Source organism: Hypanus sabinus, chromosome 4 (assembly GCF_030144855.1).
Source record: "Hypanus sabinus isolate sHypSab1 chromosome 4, sHypSab1.hap1, whole genome shotgun sequence".
Lineage (NCBI taxonomy): Eukaryota > Metazoa > Chordata > Chondrichthyes > Myliobatiformes > Dasyatidae > Hypanus > Hypanus sabinus.
This window is the reverse complement of record NC_082709.1, coordinates 39,597,704-39,618,179: the sequence shown is the minus strand read 5'-3', so window position 1 is coordinate 39,618,179 and position 20,476 is coordinate 39,597,704. Positions and strand designations below refer to the sequence as shown.

Below are 20,476 nucleotides of genomic sequence, written 5' to 3'. Positions count from 1 at the left end.
GATAATTTAACCAACTTTTGATTCCTCTGATTAAAGTGTACAACCTCACTCTCTCACATTAAGCTCCATTTGGAAATCTTATACCCACTCAATCGGATATAGATGGCATAATCTCATAGCCTCATCACAACATGCTCTTCTACACATTAGTGCCAGCAGCAAATTTGGACATCTTGTACCTTTGACTCCCTTTCCATTAATATAAGTAGTACACAATTGAATTGAAAGCCAAGAACTGTTGTCTGGGGTTACATTCTTCCCACCTGAAAATAGACCATTTATTCCAACTCTTGTTGTCTGTGTGAGAACCAGCTTTTAAACCACAGCAACATATTTCCTCCAATAGCAAGAGCTGTTAAAGTACACTAGCCTCCTATCTTTTAAATGCCTTCTGTGATGTCAAAATACAGCACAGCTATAAGCTCTCCTCTATCTGTTCCTAAGATAAGTTATTCTACTCCAGGACATCTGAGATGTCCTCTTCCCCTCCTCCCCCACCAGAAAACAACTTTACCACAACTGGTTGAACAAACTCTCACCCATATCTACTTCCCCACACTTCTACTCCTTCCCCACTTCCCTTCATATGAAACAGGAAGAAGGATCCTTTGGTTCTTACCTTTCACCCCACTAGCCTCCACTTCCAGCACATCACCCCTTTAGGACTTTCACCAGATACATCATGATCCCACTATCAGCCACATCTTTCCCTCCCCACCTTCCTGTTTTCTACAGAGACCCTTCTCTCCATGGTTCTCTGATTCACTCATCGCACTTTCCATTTCAACGGTAGGAGGCAGTGTAACATGTCCTTACACCTCCTCCCTCACCTCCTTCCAGAGTCCTACACAGTCTTTCCAGATGAGGCGCAGGTTTGCATGCACCCCTCCAACTTTTTGCTTATTACATTTAGTGCTCTCGATGTGGGCTCCTTTATTTCAGTGACAGCAGACTGGGTTGTTACTTTACTGAGCACCAGCATTAAATCTGGAGCTCCTGGATGCTAGCCATTTTAATTCCCCTCCCGATTCCCACACCAACCTGTGTCCTCTGCCTCCTCCTCACCAGGATGAAGAGCTAAAGAAACAACCTACCAGGATAGCCTACAACCCAAAGACCTGAACATGGAATTCTCCAATTTGTTCACCCTGTTCCTTTTGTTCTCATCCTGATTTACAGTTCTTCCAACAGCCAGCCCATCCACCCCCATCATCACTTCTTTCCCCTTTTGCTCACACCATCTGTCACCTACTGTTCCTATCTGCCCATCTCCCTTATTTGGTTTCATGCTCTACCTTTTCCTGCAGTGTGCTTTCATCTGCAGACTTCTGTTGCTCTACTCATCATCTCCCAGTCTCCAGTTATTTCTACTCTTCCTTGCTCCACTTTTTCACCTACATCCACCCACTGCTTGACAGCTTTTGCTCCACTCCTTCCATACACCTGGCCATCTTCCAAACAGAACTAAGGATCTCAACCCGAAATATCATCGATACATTTCTTTCCACAGATGCCTCTTGACTGCTGAATTCCTATAGCAGTTGATTTTTGTTTTGTCTCCTCTGACTCCTCTGGCTTCCACATCCTCCAAAGACTCAAAGAAATTTGTCAGACGTGTTGTGCCTCTCATAAAACTATATTAACTTAGTGGTTCACTGTGGAATTGCTGCCTAGTACCCAAGACCCTCTGCCCCAATAGCTCCCTTCCATTTTTGCTCAGTGCCATATTCAAAAAGGCACACTACAGAATCCTCCAATTACTGTGAATCCTCTAGATGGCTACTCATTTTGTTTCCTCTCAAATATTGTTTTTAAATTTGTTCCAAGAGACTGAAGCTTCTTTCATCACAACCACTTTAAAATTTCTGCAGATCGAGTCTGGTTTAAATACTATAAATGACATTCTGACATTATTTTATGAACTCCTGCTTCCTTAATTTCCTTTAAACAAGGCCCCTTAAAATGTGATTAAAATAATCTTATCTGAACCCATTTAGGAAGCCCTTTTGCTAGTCCACACATCTTTACAATCTAGCATTTTGGCAATTTTGAAATAAACCAAAGCACAAATGAAGCTTAGCAGCTAGAGGAAGAAAGACTCCATGGAAAAGAATAATAGCCAAAAGACATGTAGAAATACGCAAAACTGCTTTCCAGCACAAGTTACAGACTGTAAAAGACTCAGCAGTAAATACAAAACAGACATTTATGATGCATAAATCTGTAAATTGCATTCCTCTTCCTCTGACATACATCTGACAGTAGACATAATCAGGCTTTAGGTCAATGACCCATAGCTGCAAATCAATTAAAGCTAGAAATGTGGTTTGAATCCCACAATATACAGCAGTAATAAACACTTTAACATTTCTGGACAGAAGCAGAGAAATACAGCTTTAAAATATAACTAGGAGATGCAACTGGATAGTGTCAAAATCCCTTAGAATTAATTTTAAAAAATATATACAGATTGTACTGCAAATTAAATTAAAACTGCACATCGGTTTGAATATCAGAAATGCAGGTCTAACTGCTAGGAATGAAAGAACTTTATTATTTTACTGATGGAGTTACTCAATTCAGAGCAATTATTATTTTACCTTTAGTTTTGCATCTCCAACTTCAATACCTATCCTTTCCTATTCACACATAGACAATAAATGGAAATAACAACAGCCTAGTGAATGTAGATTATAAAATACACAAAGGAACGACATTTCCATCTTTGTGTCAAATCTTCAACTGAACATCAAGCTCAGCTCTTCACTTGTAACTCTCCTTTATCAATGATATCCAAATACCTTTTAACTACCATAAAATCTTGCTTCATTTCTGTGATGCATTCCAGATCATTACAGTTGGCTACCGAAAAATAAGTCATCTCCCCTCCCTTAAGCTTAAGCTCGAACAAACAACTGTGTTAATTATTCATCTGCCATTTTATTTTAAAGTGAACACCTCCATTAAACCTTTGCTTTGCTACATCTGCTTGAATGGAGAATGCCAACTTCATCTGCCCTCACAGGAGCGATGCTGCTCAGTTTAGTAAATCTCATCTGACTTCTCTCCAAGGCACCTTTTGAAACCAAAATGCCCAGAAACCAATGCAATATATAAACTTAGACTATAATACTTGGCTTTATATTGGTTGAGGGTAGGGATGGTACAAGCATAAGCAGGCAATAGTTGGAAGAGAGGTGATAAATAGACAGAGGAGTAGAAAGTGGAAAATATCACCAGAAGCTGGGAGATGGGTGGAAGCAACAAGGAGCTAAAATTGGTGGAATCTGACAGAACATGGAGCATGGAATGAAAAGGATAGAATTGGGGGAAACCAGTGAATGGAGTATGTAGGTGATGGGCATACGGAGAGGGGGAAAGAAACACAAGGAGCTGGGGAGCATCTATGGAAAAAAAGTACAGCTGGCATTTCAGGTCGAGATGCTTCAGCAGGACTGGAGAAAGAGTTTTTTTTTCCCTCCAGTCTTACCAAAGGGTCTTGGCCCAAACTGCTGACTGTACTTTTTTCCCCCTAGAGTTGCTACCTGGCCTGCTGAGTTCCTCCAGCATTTTCTGTGTTGTTTGGATTTCCAGCATCTGCAGATTTTCTTTGGTTTATGAGGGGCTGAGGTAAGTGTAGAAACAACTAGGTACACTGAAGAAACAAAAAGGGCCATAGAGGGAGCTGGAGAAATTTACCACAAGATGAAGAATTCAATGTTCCTGATGTCAGATGTTTGACTATCCAGGCAGAAAACAAAATGCTGTTCCTCTAGTTTGTGTTTAGTTTCTACAGGTCAGTAGAGGAGGTCAAGGTCAGAGATGGTGGTGTAGGAATGGGGAATACAATTAAAATGACTAGCACCACAGGAGATTCAGTTAGCTCAAGTGCACGGTGCCCAGATGCTCAGCAAATTGGTCACTCAGTTTGCACGTGCCCTCACTGATGTAGCAACAACTACTTTAGCAGCACTTGGATACAACAAACAAGGCTGGATGACCTGCACATGAACGACTGGAAGGGCTGCTTAAGGCCCTGAATGTGGTAAGAAAGGTGATGTAAGGACAGATTTTACACCTCTTACAATCATAGAGGAAGGTGATTGGAGAGATGAACTGACCAGTGCGACATAGAGAGTGATCCCTATGGAATACAGAGGGAAAGTTATGGCTGGTGGTGGAATCACATTGCATCTGGTAAAAGTTGCAAAGAATATACAGGATGTGTAGGCAGGTGCAGTGACAATTGAGGACCAGGGGCTCCATCTCTGCTCTCTGTCTGGTGATGGTGGTTGGGGGTGGGGGGAGGGAAGAAACTTACCCAGTTTTCTGAAAAAGGAGGAAAACTAAGACCCTGAAGTGAAATGATGCAACAGAGATAGGAGAATTAAGACAAAAAAGGAAAGGTATACTTGTAAATGGGAGTCATGTTGGCTGTGGGTGTCAGTGGATAATCTGTCTCACAAGATGGAGACATACTAAGGGGAGAGAGGTGTAGGAGAGAACAACACAGGGCGGAAGTCTGCCAGTGAAATTAATGAAACTGTCAAGTTATGCAAAGGTGTTAAAAAAAAAGGCACCAATGCAGTCAATGCAGCAGAGAAAAAAGCTGGAAGTAGTCTATCACTGACAACTCTCCTAAGGGTCAAAAACAAACAAAACCAGAATCCAATTCAGGTTATGCAATGTCATATGAAACTTACCGTTTGCCAGATTTTGAATATATGCAGTTCTGCTATTGTAAATAAAGTAACAATCTGAGTATTATTTCATAATGAAATTATTTCCATGGAATTGGCACTTTTTGGATGTCATGAATTAAATTGATGACTAATCCCTAAGCAAAGTGGATAGCAGATATAATTTTAAGATGTTTTACAAATTCCATCTTTTAGAACAAAAGTTAAACCTACCCGTACTTCACCACCTTCTCTCCGTGGATCATGCTTTTTAGAGAAGTGCCTCAGGTTGTCATAATTATGAAAGTTAAATAGAGAGACAAGATCCTAAAATTAGAGAAAAATCACTAATTAAAAATAAACAGCTTATGTTTCAAATTATTTTTTTAAATAGTTAACTTCATCACAAATCCACAAACTGTTTACAATGGTGAACTATTTAAATCTACTCTAACAGATGATATACAGTTGCAAGAAAAAGTTTGTGAACCCTTTGCAATTACCTGGTTTTCAGCATTAATTATTCATAAAATGTGATCTGATCTTCATCTAAGTCACAATAGCAGACAAACGCAATCTGCCTAAACTAATAACACATAAACAATTGTATGTTTCATGACTTTTTTTGGACACATTGTTTAATCATTCACAGTCCAGGCTGGAAAAAATATGTATTTAATAACTGGTTAAATCTCCTTTAACAACAATAACTTCTGCAAAATATTACCTGTAGTTGGTCATCAGACTTGCACAACAGCAGCAAGAAATTTTAGACTATTCCTCCATTCAAAACTGTTGCTTCATTTCATCAGTATTTCTGGGATACCTTGCATGAACAGCCTTCTTTAGGTCATGCCGCAGGATATCAATTGGGTTAAGGTCTGGACTAGGCCATACCAAACAACGAATTTTCTTCTTTTTAAACCACTCTATTGATGATTTACTTACGATTCGGATCATTGTCTTGTTGTAGCACCCAAATTCTATTAAGCTTTAGGTGATGGACCGCTACTCTGACATTCTCTGAATATCTCGATACAATTTTGAATTCATTGTTCACTCAATGACTGCAAGCTGTCTAGACCCTAAGGCAGTAAAGCAGCCCCAAACCATAATGCTCCTTCCACCATACTTCACAGTTGGGATGAGGTTTTGGTGTTGATGTGCAGTGCCCTTTTCCCTCCAAACATAGCAATGTGCATTTCTGCCAAAAAGTTCAATTTTTGTTTAATCTTTCCACAGAACATTGTCGCAGAAAAGTTGTGGAACATCCAGTTGGTCTTTTACAAACTTGAAACATGCGGTAATGTTTGTTTGGAGAGCAGTGGTTTCCTCCATGGTATTCTTCTATGAATGCCATTCTTGTTCAATGCTTTTCTTATAGTGGACGTATGAATAGAAACTTAAACAATTTCGAGAGATTTCTGCAGGTCTTCTGCTGTTACCCTTGGGTTCTTTTTCACCTCCTTCAGGATTGCATGTTGTGATCTTAGTATGATCTCTGCAGGACACCCACTCCCAGGGAGAGTAGCAACAGTACTGGATTTCCTCCAATTTCTTCTACTGTGTACTGACGAACATCCAGTTCTTTAGAAATGCTTTTGTAGCCTTTTCCAGCTTCATGCATCTCTACAATACCTTCAGGCTCCTTTGAAAGTTGTTCTGACTGAGGTATGGTGGACATAAGCAGAAACCTTGAGAACAAGCAGTCTGTCAGTAACCCGACTGTGTGTGTCTTTTTTAAATAAAGCAGGGCACCACTACAATCCACACCTTCAATCTCACCTCAGTGATGGAACACCTAGCTCCAAATAACATTTTGTTAAGAAGGCATGACCCCAGAGGTTCACTTTTTTTTGAACTTAGACTGTGTTTGTTTAAATGGAGCACTCAGCATTGATGAGAAGTACAATTGTTTGTGTGTTATTAGTTAGGAAGATTGTGTTTGTCTATTACTGTGACTTAGATGCAGGTCAGAACACACTTTATAATTAATGCAGAGAACCAGGTAGTTGCAAAGGGTTCGAAAACTTTTTCTTACATTAAATAATTGCTGCTTCAGAAACCACAATCTGCTGATTTCTTCTTAAGCTGAACATATTCAGGAAAAATATTTGAATAAATTATCTAACAACAATCAAGTTGCATACTTTGAAAATCTGTAAAATGCTGCAATCACACCAGCAATTTCATTTACTGGTTATCAGTATCCTCCCACCAAGTTCAGGAAGATCAGAAGCATTTCTCATGAAGACAAAGGCACAATTCATCTCAGACCGCTCTGCAGCTGAGGAGCGAGCTGAAGAAAGGTTCATCTGCAAGTCAGACAGAAAACCTGCAAGTTCAGATGGGCAATTTAAAGCTACATCCACATGCCGCATAAATCCGTAACCAAAGCTTTTTCTCTTCGTTTTTACCCTCCATTCACACTAAAATGGCATTTTCGTCCCCCGAAAATGGAGCTTTTCAGAAATGCTTTCCAGGGTGGGTTATTTTTGAAAACGCTGCTCGGGCAGATCAGTGTTGACAGGGTAACCGGAGAAATCTGAAAACACTGTCAGACGGCAGCGTGCCATTTCATTGTTTTCTTGAACTCAACCTAACAATTTCAGATCAGATGGCAAAGAGACTGAAGCTAGAAGAGTTAGAAACATACTCACCAAATACTTTGACCCATAACTTACTGAATAAATAAGTATACTCACTTTGCCCTGTTTTCTGTCCTTGCTCTTATGAAGGTGGTTTAACTATTTATGCAAGTACTTCTCTGACAATAGATGTGTGACAGCCTAATGTAACATTATATGGAAATACAAGATAACACTGATGCAGACATGTTTTATACATTTAATAAGGTGCTTTATTAATGCAACAGAGTAAGTCCATTTTTCAATGTTCGTCGTCAGCCGGGTCAATCTGTCCGTGAACTCCGTCAATTGCTGCCGTACGCTCCAGTATTTGGTTTTTTTTTTAAGCTTTAAGTTCTCCTGCGTGAGAGCTAACAGCTGTCCGTTGTTTTAAGATTTTCTAGTCTGTAACTACACAAATGCGTACTTTTATGGTGAGATTCGACACCAAACATGTCGCTTTTTTTCAGTAGATGTGTCCTGCACATTCGCAGGAGGAGGAGATTTGCCGAAATCTCCGTTTCAGTGTGGATAGAGTTATTTTCAAAAACACATAGTGTGGACGCCTATCGTTTTTACTCGAAACCAGCGTTTTCAAAATTATCCGGTCTAGTGTGGATGTAGCCTAAGGATTCTATTTCCAAAACTTGGCAGTTTCCACTTGAGAAGCAAAATTCAGCACTTAATTCTTTCCCTGACTTAATGAAAGGGGACACAATTGTCCTAATTACTATCTTATCTAAGTGTATATGAAAAACAACCAGACAAGTTAATTAGAATGGTATAGATAAAGTCTGCATAAATAGGAATTTGTGGGGGTGACAACAACATGACATGGTTAAATACTTCATTTCAGATGATCGATTACTCCAGACAATATTTTGAATCTCATTCGTTCAAAGACCGTCCTTGCACTTACCTGACAAAATTGAATACCCCTTACACTGTTGCCAAGTTTGTCTAGAGGTGGAGACCAACACATAATGCCCATCACATTTGGTACCACCAACAAAATGCCACCAGAAACTCCAGATTTTGCTGGGAGACCCACCTGTTAAAATAAAACATTTCTACACTAGCACCAATAAGAAACGTTCAACTTAAAACTGTTTTAATGAAGCAGAACCACCAAAAGACTAAACAACATTACAGGGGATGGAATTAACAGACTGAAGTGTGCTGAGCAATACTGATCTGGATTGGGATAAAAGCTGGCTTTCCTGCCCAATCACTGACTGCAAGCAGCTATTTCAACTACATAAACTAGGCTCCGAGGTTCCCAAGCTCATGTTCCATTGACACATCAAAAGCTCTTCTGATTACAGCATAACTGTTGAAGGAAAAATGTGCAATACGTTCATATAATTCTTACTTATAATATTTTGCAAAAGCAAATCCTGAAAAGTATTTAACAAATAAATCCACCTTTTAGGATCAATGTTCTAATACTTCTGTAAATGATAAACTGTATTTCATTCAGTTATTAATTTCTAGCACTGACTAAGCTGATAAAAATTATATTTTTCAACATGTAGTGTTTAACAGCTGCTACACTGTCACTCAAGAAAGGAGTTGGGTTGGGTTGGGGTGGGGTGGGGTAACTCAATCGAATTTCAACAGTGTCTGATCTTAAGCATGATGGGCAGGATAAAAATTGCCACATTTGTGAATAATAAAGTTCAAAATAGCAAAAAAATAGGATACTGATAATCTCCAAGTAGTAGACTAGCTGACTGAAGGGCAGATCCATAGACAATGAATTGACGTACTTAAAAATAAAGAATATTGAAACAATACAAAAACTGCATAGGATATTTGCAAAGAGTTTGCAAGAACAGAGGGCTTGGATGTTCATGTGGAGAGATCTTTCAGACATTTGAAAATACCATTCCTTTTTATTTTCAAAGTATTTAATTATGAATATGGGATGCCGAAATTTATGAATAGAAAGCATCCAAAAACAGGATGCTAACTTTATACAGGACACTGCTCCAACAAAGGTAGACTATTGTGCCCAATTCTGGTCACAACACTTTAGAAAGGATAGGAGTATTGTTGAAGGTGGATAAATGATTTAACAACTGGTTCAAGAAATGAAAGATTTCATTCAGTAAGGTTAGAATGCTGAACATGACCTTAATTACAGCAAACTCAAAGAGAAGATTTGATGGATATATTGTACACATTTATGAAGAGATTAGACAGGAAGAACATTTTCCCTTCTACCTGCACCATCCATGCTCAAGGAGAGGAGAAGATGTAAGATGTAAATCTTTTTCAGTGAAAAGATATGCCAAGGGATTATTAGAGAGGTTTCTTTAAGTCAGTAGTCAAAACCCATCATTGACTCCCTATAAAGTATCAGAAACAAAATTACTAAATAGGTCTTTGACACAATTTTTAGGCTACATGGAAAGACCAAGGCAATGGGGTGCACAATTTTATTCTACTTGGAACCATCACAGACCAGGAACGACTTTCCACACCATGATTAATTCAAGAGGTAGATTCTACTTCAACAAGTTACCCATCCACAATGTGACAATGTTTAACGAGCATATGCTGCAGCAGTACACAATAATTAGCTACATTTTTGAATGCTACTCCATAGAATGAAGTTTCAACATTCCTCACTCATCCTGACTAGCTGAATCATTTTAGGCATAACCACTCCTGTTTTAGAACTACTGGAAAAGAGTTAGTGGCTTTATAAAAGTACCTTTTAAAAATTTATAAATAATCTTCAGAGATATATCTAACCAAATGTTTATTCCAAATGGTTATATTTTACAGGAAGATTATCAATATCAAAATTAAAATCTGACAGATACACTATATGAAATAATTTCAGAGAAAATTATAAATGTACTTACATGAAAGGCAAACTGTCCTGAGAAGTCATACATGCCACATGAATGCATCAAACTCAATGTATTTCTAACAGCCTCTGGGCTCAGGACTCTCTCCCCTGTGATTGGACAAATGCCGCCATTGGCCAGTGTTGCAGCCATTACACTGGCTGATTCACAAGTTACTTCAATGGAACACAGCTTTATGGAAGGGAAAAAAGTTCGTAAACACATGTTCAGGACCAACAGATGTGTTTCTGGCCAACATGTGAGATTTGCGAAGATAAAACCATACTAAGATAAAATGTAGCCCAACTTTATATGTTTAAACATACCCTTTGTATAACCATAACCATATAACAATCACAGCACGGAAACAGGCCATCTTGGCCCTCCTAGTCCGTGCCGAACCCTTAATCTCACCTAGTCCCACCTACCCGCACTCAGCCCATAACCCTACACTCCTTTCCTGTCCATATACCTATCCAATTTTACCTTAAATGACACAACTGAACTGGCCTCTACTACTACAGGAAGCTCATTCCACACAGCTATCACTCTCTGAGTAAAGAAATACCCCCTCGTGTTTCCCTTAAACTTCTGCCCCCTAACTCTCAAATCATGTCCTCTCGTTTGAATCTCCCCTACTCTCAATGGAAACAGCCTATTCATGTCAACTCTATCTATCCCTCTCAAAATTTTAAATACCTCGATCAAATCCCCCCTCAACCTTCTACGCTGCAATGAATAGAGACCTAACTTGTTCAACCTTTCTCTGTAACTTAAGTGCTGAAACCCAGGTAACATCCTAGTAAATCGTCTCTGCACTCTCTCTAATTTATTGATATCTTTCCTATAATTCGGTGACCAGAACTGCACACAATATTCCAAATTTGGCCTTGTACAACTTTAGCATTACATCCCAACTTCTGTACTCAATGCTTTGATTTATAAAGGCCAGCGTTCCAAAAGCCCTCTTCACCACCCTATCTACATGAGACTCCACTTTCAGGGAACTATGCACAGTTATTCCTAGATCTCTCTGTTCCTCTGCATTCCTCAATCCCCTACCATTTACTCTGTATGTTCTATTTGGATTATTCCTGCCAAAATGTAGAAGCTCACACTTCTCAGCATTAAACTCCATCTGCCAACGTTCAGCCCATTCTTCTAACCGGCATAAATCTCCCTGCAAGCTTTGAAAATCCACCTCATTATCCACATATTATACAGTTATTTATATTTTCCCTGTCTTCCAGGGACAAATATTCCTTTGCACCAAGCATACAACTAAACACAGCTTTCTTAAAGAAAATGTTATTAGATTTTATTAGCTGCTAGATCTATGGATACCCAAGTTAGAAATATTAACCTATGGGGATTTTATTCTAAAATCTCAAAGTGGTGAATATGTCCATAGTATCCTTGCATTACCAAGCCCAATAAAAAACAAACCAAGTAAAAACTGCAGTTGCTGGAAATTTTCCTTGTTCAGTCCTTGAGAAGAAGCAATGAGAGCACGGCTGCATTCAATAATATTTAAGATCTTCTTAGCCTTTTTAAACAATTTCCAATTTCCTGATCCTTAATGACTATATTTTTAAAGACCCCAGACATATAATCTCGCCACACCTTCATTCCACAATCAGAATGGTGCAAGGTCCCTCCTCTCCCTAGAACAGAGATAAAATCAGTTCACTTCTAGTACATGGAGTGACCTGGTTGAATATTGAAAAAAGTTCTTCAACTCCAAATCAAAAGAAAAATTTACAACATTTTGGGTGGGTCTTTGTTGTATATGTGTAACTATGTTTCAGCCCAACCAGGGCCTTTACACACAACTCTCTTGTCCTGTTCAGCAATAGCAGCCTTGGTATTGCTTCCCACACAAAATAAAAATTATATTTCTTTACTGCCAACTTCCACCTTGCTCTTACCTTCATAGAGCCCTCTCAGACTCTTCCTTTTTTGGATCTCTATCTCAATCTCAAGAGATAAGCAAGATAAATATCCATATCATATCTACAGGCCACCTGGCTATATTTGCACTTGCCTCCTACTTGCTCTGTCAGTTCCTCCACTTCACCAGTCCCACAGGTGCCTCCAAAATATCTTCTCTGAATCATCCTTTCTCAACTATAGTATAAACAGCCTTTAAAAGCATTTCCTAGAATTCCCAGACCTTCAAACCCATCAATATTTGCATTCAAGGGATCGCTCTTCACAATTTCCACCTGCTACGAGATTGCATTATCAAACACCTTCCCACCTCCTCTGCCAGCATAAGGAAACCATTTCTTTCATCACTGCTTGGTTAGTTCTATTGTCCACATTAACCACTAATTTTACAGCACATGCCTCATGTAACTACAGGGGATGGAGTCCCACATTGCTATTGCTAACACGAACATATAGAAAGCAGCACATTCTAAGCGCCCCCATTAACCCAGATCTGGGCTCCCAACCTTTTTTATGCCATGGACCAATATCAGTAGGCAAGGAGACTGTGACCAGGTTGGGAACCCTTGACCCAGACAACTTATCTCTAATTCAACCCTGATTTCATAGTATCATACATATTCCCTTTGTCCTGTCCATATATCCAGTCCCTTTCTCTGCAAATCAAAACTTCCTCTTGCAACTCTTTCACAGTCTTTGACCCCAATATTTAAGCCCCCAATGCACTTAAGAACAAAGTTGAGTACTACCAAGTGCAAAAAGCACTTCAGCCAAAAAGCCCAAAATCCCCACTGCCTTCCAGGATAGTACAGAAAAGCTGATAATGCACCAATCTAATAACTAGATGCAGTAAAGTTCTCTTCCAAGTACAGATGAAATCAGTTCCCTTCCAGTACATGGATTCACCTGGTTGAATGCTGGAAAAAGATTTCCATCAACTCCAAATCAAAAGAATTCTGGCATTTGCTTGGGTACTAGTGGGATATGTGCAACAATCTCCACCATCATCTCTACCCCACTAGAGATAAAAATCATAAACAAGACTAATCCTACCCCGAACTACCGATTAAGTTTTTTTTTATTTTGCAGATGTTACAAGAAAGATCAGGAGGTCTTGATCTTTTAACTTTACATATTGGAATTAATATGGATTCACTGGTTTTTAAAATGCCACAAACACGAAACTAAAATAAATGTTTTATTATATAATAGACCAACATTACACACCAACTTCTGCACAAATTTGAAAAAATGCAACTTATATTGAACTAAATACGATTTTTATAATTAATAAAACTGCTCACCTGGAAATAGAAGTCCAGGACACTAGTCATATCACTGTTTTCTGGAAAACACTGAAAAGGTTATTATTCAAAGTTAGGTTTCGGATTTATGTATTTCTTCCCTTTAGACGCACTAATCTTATTGCAGTTTCCTGCTAAAACAGTAGGATTCTTTGATTGTGAGCCATCTCCTAAACCAAAAGTGCTCGCCCTAAAGCAACAATACAACATGAACTTTAAAAAATGATCAAAATGTACTAAGCAATACAAAAATGAGCACAGCATTGTTTAAAATAGATTTTGGTTTTCTATCAATTAGGAAAAGTTTCCAAAACAAAAGCTACTAACCTTCTTTTCCTTTAGGTAGTATCCAATAGCAAAATTCCTGTCTCCAGTTTCTCTTTCAGACTGGAAACTAAAAAATAAAATTAAAATTAAAAAATTAAGATGAATTAACATAGTTACTCTAGAAAGTATTTCTCTACCACACGATCTCATTTAAGCTGATTTTAAGAAACAATGATTTACGTTTTCATTGGGAAACAAAATCTACTACTACCCCACTGTGTGCAGAGTGTATTCCAAGGGTGAGCACGCTAATGGAATAAGTGCTAAAAAGGGTACTTATAGTATTACATATTGAGCGATACAATTCTTGCTACCCCTCAATGTGCTGGGAACCTTACACAGTCTCCTGCCCTTCCAGCTGCTAAGCTTAGAACACCAAGGCTGAGCACAGAGTACCTGCATTGTGGGCTACCAATACTGGGGTGTTGGGCAGACAGGAAACAACATCTACCCCTACATTCAATGTAAGATGAGACAATACAATATGTTTGACAAACCTTATTGAATTTTTTGAATGTTTGACAAACCTTATTGAATTTTTTGAAGAAGTTATGAGGAATGTTGACGAGGATAAGGCAGTGGATGTAGTCTATATGGACTTCAGCAAGGCCTTTGACAAAGTTCCACATGGAAGGTTAGTTAAGAAGGTTCAGTCGTTAGGTATTAATGCTGGAGTAATAAAATGGATTCAACAGTGGCTAGATGGGAGATGCCAGAGAGTAGTGGTGGATAATTGTTTATCGGGATGGAGGCCGGTGACTAGCGGGGTGCCTCAGGGATCTGTTTTGGGCCCAATGTTGTTTGTAATATACATAAATGATCTGGATGATGGGGTGGTAAATTGGATTAGTAAGTATGCCGATGATACTAAGGTAGGAGGTGTTGTGGATAATGAGGAGGGTTTTCAAAGCTTACAGGGAGATTTATGCCGGTTAGAAGAATGGGCTGAACGTTGGCAGATGGAGTTTAATGCTGAGAAGTGTGAGGTTCTACATTTTGGCAGGAATAATCCAAATAGAACATACAGAGTAAATGGTAGGGGATTGAGGAATGCAGAGGAACAGAGAGATCTAGGAATAACTGTGCATAGTTCCCTGAAAGTGGAGTCTCATGTAGATAGGGTGGTGAAGAGGGCTTTTGGAACGCTGGCCTTTATAAATCAGAGCATTGAGTACAGAAGTTGGGATGTAATGTTAAAATTGTACAAGGCATTGGTAAGGCCAAATTTGGAATATTGTGTGCAGTTCTGGTCACCGAATTATAGGAAAGATATCAATAAATTAGAGAGAGTGCAGAGACGATTTACTAGGATGTTACCTGGGTTTCAGCACTTAAGTTACAGAGAAAGGTTGAACAAGTTAGGTCTCTATTCATTGCAGCGTAGAAGGTTGAGGGGGGATTTGATCGAGGTATTTAAAATTTTGAGAGGGATAGATAGAGTTGACATGAATAGGCTGTTTCCATTGAGAGTAGGGGAGATTCAAACGAGAGGACATGATTTGAGAGTTAGGGGGCAGAAGTTTAAGGGAAACACGAGGGGGTATTTCTTTACTCAGAGAGTGATAGCTGTGTGGAATGAGCTTCCTGTAGTAGTAGAGGCCAGTTCAGTTGTGTCATTTAAGGTAAAATTGGATAGGTATATGGACAGGAAAGGAGTGTAGGGTTATGGGCTGAGTGCAGGTAGGTGGGACGAGGTGAGATTAAGAGTTCGGCACGGACTAGGAGGGCCGAGATGGCCTGTTTCCGTGCTGTGATTGTTATATGGTAATACATGATCAGGGCATTTTTTTAATGTGTGTATATATCAGTGAACAAACGTCATCAGTCCCAATGACCAGCACTCAACCCCCAACTAGTGGATCTGTGCCGCAGCAACATCCTGGCACTCAACGTCAGCAAGATGAAAGAACTGAATTATGGACTTCAGGAAGGGTAAGATGAAGAAACACATACCAATCCTCAGAGGGATCAGAAGTGGAGATATTGAGCAGTTTCAAATTTCTGGGTGTCAAGCTCTCTCAGGATCTAACCTGGTCCCAACATATCGATGTAGTTATAAAGAAGGCAAGACAGAGACTATACTTCATTAGGAGTCTGAAGAGATTTGGCATGTCAACAAATACACTCAAAAACTTCTATAGTTGTACCATGGAGAGCATTCTAACAGGCTGCAACACTGTCTGGTATGGCTGGGTGGGGGGTGGGGGGGTGAAAAAGAAGCTGCAGAGGGTTGTAAATCTAGTCAGCTCCATCTTGGGTGCTAGCCTACAAAATACCCAGGACATCTTCAAAGACCGGTGTCTCAGAAAGACTGTGTCCATTGTCAAGGACCTCCAGCACGCAGGGCCTACCCTTTACTCTCTGTTACCATCAGGTACAAGGTACAGGAGCCTGAAGGCACACGCTCAGGGATTCAGAACAGCTTTTTCCCCTCTGCCATCTGATTCCTAAATGGACATTGAACCCTTGGACACTACCTCACTTTTTTTTAAAAATATACAGTATTTCTGCTTTATGCACATTTTTGAAAATCTACTCAATATATGTATACTGAATTGAGCTATTAATTATCATTATTAATTATTTTTTTCTTCTATATTATGTATTGCATTGAACTGCTAAGTTAACATGTTAGTAATAATAAACCTGATTCTGATTCTAAACTGCACATCTCAGTACAAAGAGGCCATACTACTCAGCCTGACCAAGTAGCAGAGAGCAGAGATGGATGTCTTCCCCCACCCCTCTACCCCCAAGTATGATGGCTACATAGCTGTAGATGTTTGAAATGGAGGACTAAATTACAACAGTAAAGCTATGTTCTGCAGATAACATAAGCTCAGTACCAGGATGGTGGAAATTCAATTATTCCTGCAGTTTTTAAACTCTAAACCATAAAACAGAGCCACCATTGCCCAACAGATGTTGTAACAGAGAGGATCAAAAGTTCTTATTTACTTCCTTAAAACGGTGCTATCGGTTAAAAATCCATCCCCAAATAAATTACATGCAACCTTATTTTCAGAAATTAAGTTATTTACAAAAAAAGGGGGTTCATATCCTTGATATACGAGATACTAACAAAATGCCTCCAGTCAGAAGCAGCTGTTTAAATAGTACTGTACAAGAATCAAAGCTGTTTTGGGTGTAATACAGTTACAATATAAATGTCATTTCATAATATTGCTTGATTTTCTCAGATGTTTCAAAAGGCTGTATCTAGTCTAACTGCAAAGGAAAACACTTCATAAGCAAATATACTTTAAGGATGCAAATTTAATATATTAATTTGTGCACATTATTGAAGACAACTAATGACCTGAAGGAAAGACAAAGTTAACTTACGTTGCATTATTAAAGCCAACATATTCATTTCCAGCCATTTGATTCAAGAACTGTGTAACCTGTGGGGGGAGAAAAACTCAATTTTGTAAGTATTCTCATTTAGAAATTATTGACAAATGTAATGAATGATCAAGGTAGCTTTCTTTACGTGCACAGATTAAAATGGGCAAAATACTCACATAATCAAATTTTTCTGCATTGCTTAGTCCATGCTGAGGAAAAAAAAATTAAATCAGAGTTAGAATTACAAAAGTGCATACCAAATATTTCTACATATAGCTTCATAAATGAATTGACTATTTAATGTCATATTCTTGCTTAGCACAGAAAATGAAAATACAGTAGATTCTGGTTAATTGGGACATATCAGGACCAACAGATTTTGGGCCAGTTACGTGACTGCCCAGTTAGCCAAAATTTCATGGAAATATTTTTTTAAAATAAAAGAAAGAAACTACCATTTAACTGAGTAACAAATTATGTATTCAATAGAAATACAAAACAAATCAGAACCTTACCAATGCCATTACAGTATTATAAATCTATCAATTTGTAATAGTTTTCAATGGATGAATTCAGCTAGTGTACGCTGCCGTGTTTTTGATTGACTAAAAGAACAAAATCAGCACAGACGCCTAGTGCAGATACAACGTTTTCTAACAATTGCATCTTCAACATCTTCATTTTCATTGCAACATTCAAAATGATTGTTGATATTTTCAAATTATTCTCATTTCCTAAATTGAAGTAGTGAAATAGATCTGTCTTCACTCAGTCTTTTCTGGCACTTCCAAGCCCAGATGATCGAAACTGTGCAAACTCCCACATCCCCTGATATTCCTTTGACTTCAGTCTCTGAAGCTGATGTGCAGGCTGCCTTCAGGAGGGTGAACCCACAAAAAGCACCCTGACTGGAAAGATTAGACCTGGCAAATTTCTAAAAATCTGTGCTGATCAACTGGCTGGTGTGTTCACTGCGATATATAACCTCTCGCTTTGGCAGTGTGTGGTGACTTGCCTCAATGACCATCGCCCAGTTGCGCTTATATCCACAGTGATTAAGTGCTTTGAGAGGTTGGTGATGAAACATAGCGGTTCCTGTCTGAGAAGCAACTGGGATCTGCCCCAATTTGCCTACGGGAGCAACAAGTCCACAGCAAATGCCATCTCATTGGCTCTTTGATCAACCCTGAAACATCTGGACAAAGATGCATACGTCAAGATTTTTAAAAAATATCAACGACAGCTCAGCATTCAATACTATCATCCCATCAAAACTAACCAGTAAGCTCCAAGACCTGGGCCTCAATATTTCCTTCTGCAATTGGATCCTGGATTTCCTCACTTACAGACCCCAGTCAGTTCGGACTGGCAAAACCATCTCCACAATCTCCATCAGCACCGGTGCACCACAAAGCTGTGTGTTTAGCCCCTTTCTCTACTCACTTTACACTTATGACTGTGCGGCTAAGCACAGCTCTAATGCCATATTCAAGTTTGCTGCTGACACCACTGTCATAGGCCGAATCAAAGGTGGTGATGAATCAGCATATAGGAGGGAGACTGAAAATCTGATTGAGTGGTGTCATAACAACAACCCCTCACTCAAAGTCAGCAAAACCAAGGAACCAAGGAACTGATTGTCAACTTCAAAGAAAGGGACACCGAAGGTCCTTGAGCCACTCCTCAGGGAAGATTAGCAACTTTAAATTCTTGGGTGTTACGATTTTAGAGGACTTGTCCTGGGCGCAGCACGCAAGTGCAACCGTGAAGAAAACGCTCAACCACATCTCTACTTCCTTAGGAGTTTGCGGAGATTTGGCAAAACATTGAAAACTTTGATAAACTTCTACAGATGTGTAGTGGAGAATATATGTGCCTGTGCCACAGCCTGGTATGGCAACACCACTGCCCTTGAATGGAATATCCTACAAAAGGGAGTGGATTTGGTTCATGGGTAAAGCTCTCCCAACCATTGAGCACATCTACATGAAACACTGTCGGAGGAAAGCAGCATTTATTATCATATTTCCCCATGACCCAAGTAATTCTCTCTTCTCATGGGGTTGCCACCAGGGGGAACGTACAAGAGCCTCAGGACTCACACCACCACCGGGTTCAAGAATAGTTGCAACCCCTCAAACATCAGGTTCTGGAACAAAAGGGGAAAACTTCACTTAACTTCAGTTGCCCCATCACTGAAATGTTCCCACAACCAATGGACTCACTTTCAGGGGTTCTTCATCTCATGTTCACTATTTTTAAAAATTTATTTATATTTGCATTTGCAGTTTGCTGTCTTTTGCACTCTGATTTTCTATTCAGCTTTTTATAGTTACTATTCTATAGGCTTGTTGAGTATGCTGACAAGAAAATTAATCTCAGGGTTGTATACTGTGACATACATGTACTTTGGACCATATCTCTACATATGTTTCCTAACCATGTACCAGTCCTTTTAAATATGATTAACATGCCTGCCTCAACCATTTCCTCTAGGAGCTCAGCCCATGTATGGTCCAACCTCTGGGTGGAAAAAAAAAGTTGCCATTCAGGTTTCTTGTCACCTTAAATTTATGACCACTAGTTCATAGTTTACCCCCAACCTTGGTCAAAGACGCATCCTTCACACAAAGAATGCATTCTGCATTCAAAAAACAAAATACTGTACCAGTACGATTTGTTTCTATTGAAAATGTAAAGAAATGTGAGTGTTTTTAAAATGTAGTTCATTGTGTTCTTCTATGAGGTAGTGTGGTAGAGAACTACATTCTAAAATAACCAAGTAAATTCATCTTGATTTTTGAAGTCTTTACTTTCTAGGTTTCAGTCTGAAAGAGAAACAGGGTTCAGAAATTTTACTATCAAGTACTACCCAAAAGAAAATAATTGTAGTTTTTGCTTTGGACATTATTCCTAGTTATTTATCTTATCTATACACCCCTTTATGATCACCTCTCATTTTCCAATGCCTAAATCAGATTTGTTTTCTATAACACCACAATGGAAGTGAATTTGCCAGCTATGTATGTTAGAGAATGAAGAAACAGGAAAGTGTTCTCAGAGATACTCATTACATCTTCTGAAACAAAGAGCCTTTTCTCTAATTGACTGATTCCTTTTCAAGTAGATTGGTGATCGAGTGTACTCCAGTAGAATGCATCTACTTGGATTTTCACAAGGTACCTACAATATATAAAAAAAATCCCTTACAAAATAGAAAGTTGTGGATTAGTACAGTTCTGTTAAGTGGGTTAAAAAGTGAATAAATGTGACTAATTACATGTGATGCCATTGTGCTTGCTGACCAAAGTTCTAAACTCTAACGAAGACCTTAAGCCCTATTGGACATTAATAGCCACAAGAACTCTCACTTAAGGGAGATT

The 20,476-nt window shown here is 39.0% G+C and overlaps 1 protein-coding gene across 4 annotated transcripts in view; it reads right to left on the bottom strand.

Moving 5' to 3' along the window:
* LOC132392678 (glutaminase kidney isoform, mitochondrial-like) overlaps positions 1-20,476 on the bottom strand; it is an 82,660-nt gene that overhangs the window by 28,314 nt on the left and 33,870 nt on the right. For all 4 annotated transcript variants that reach the window (XM_059966890.1, XM_059966888.1, XM_059966889.1 and 1 more), the window contains exons 8-14: positions 17,270-17,302; positions 17,091-17,149; positions 13,746-13,812; positions 13,419-13,469; positions 10,180-10,356; positions 8,226-8,357; positions 4,914-5,006 (exon numbers count right to left, since the gene is read on the bottom strand). In XM_059966890.1, the coding sequence (XP_059822873.1) occupies positions 4,914-5,006; positions 8,226-8,357; positions 10,180-10,356; positions 13,419-13,469; positions 13,746-13,812; positions 17,091-17,149; positions 17,270-17,302 (612 nt within the window). The remainder of the gene's footprint in view (positions 1-4,913; positions 5,007-8,225; positions 8,358-10,179; positions 10,357-13,418; positions 13,470-13,745; positions 13,813-17,090; positions 17,150-17,269; positions 17,303-20,476) is intronic.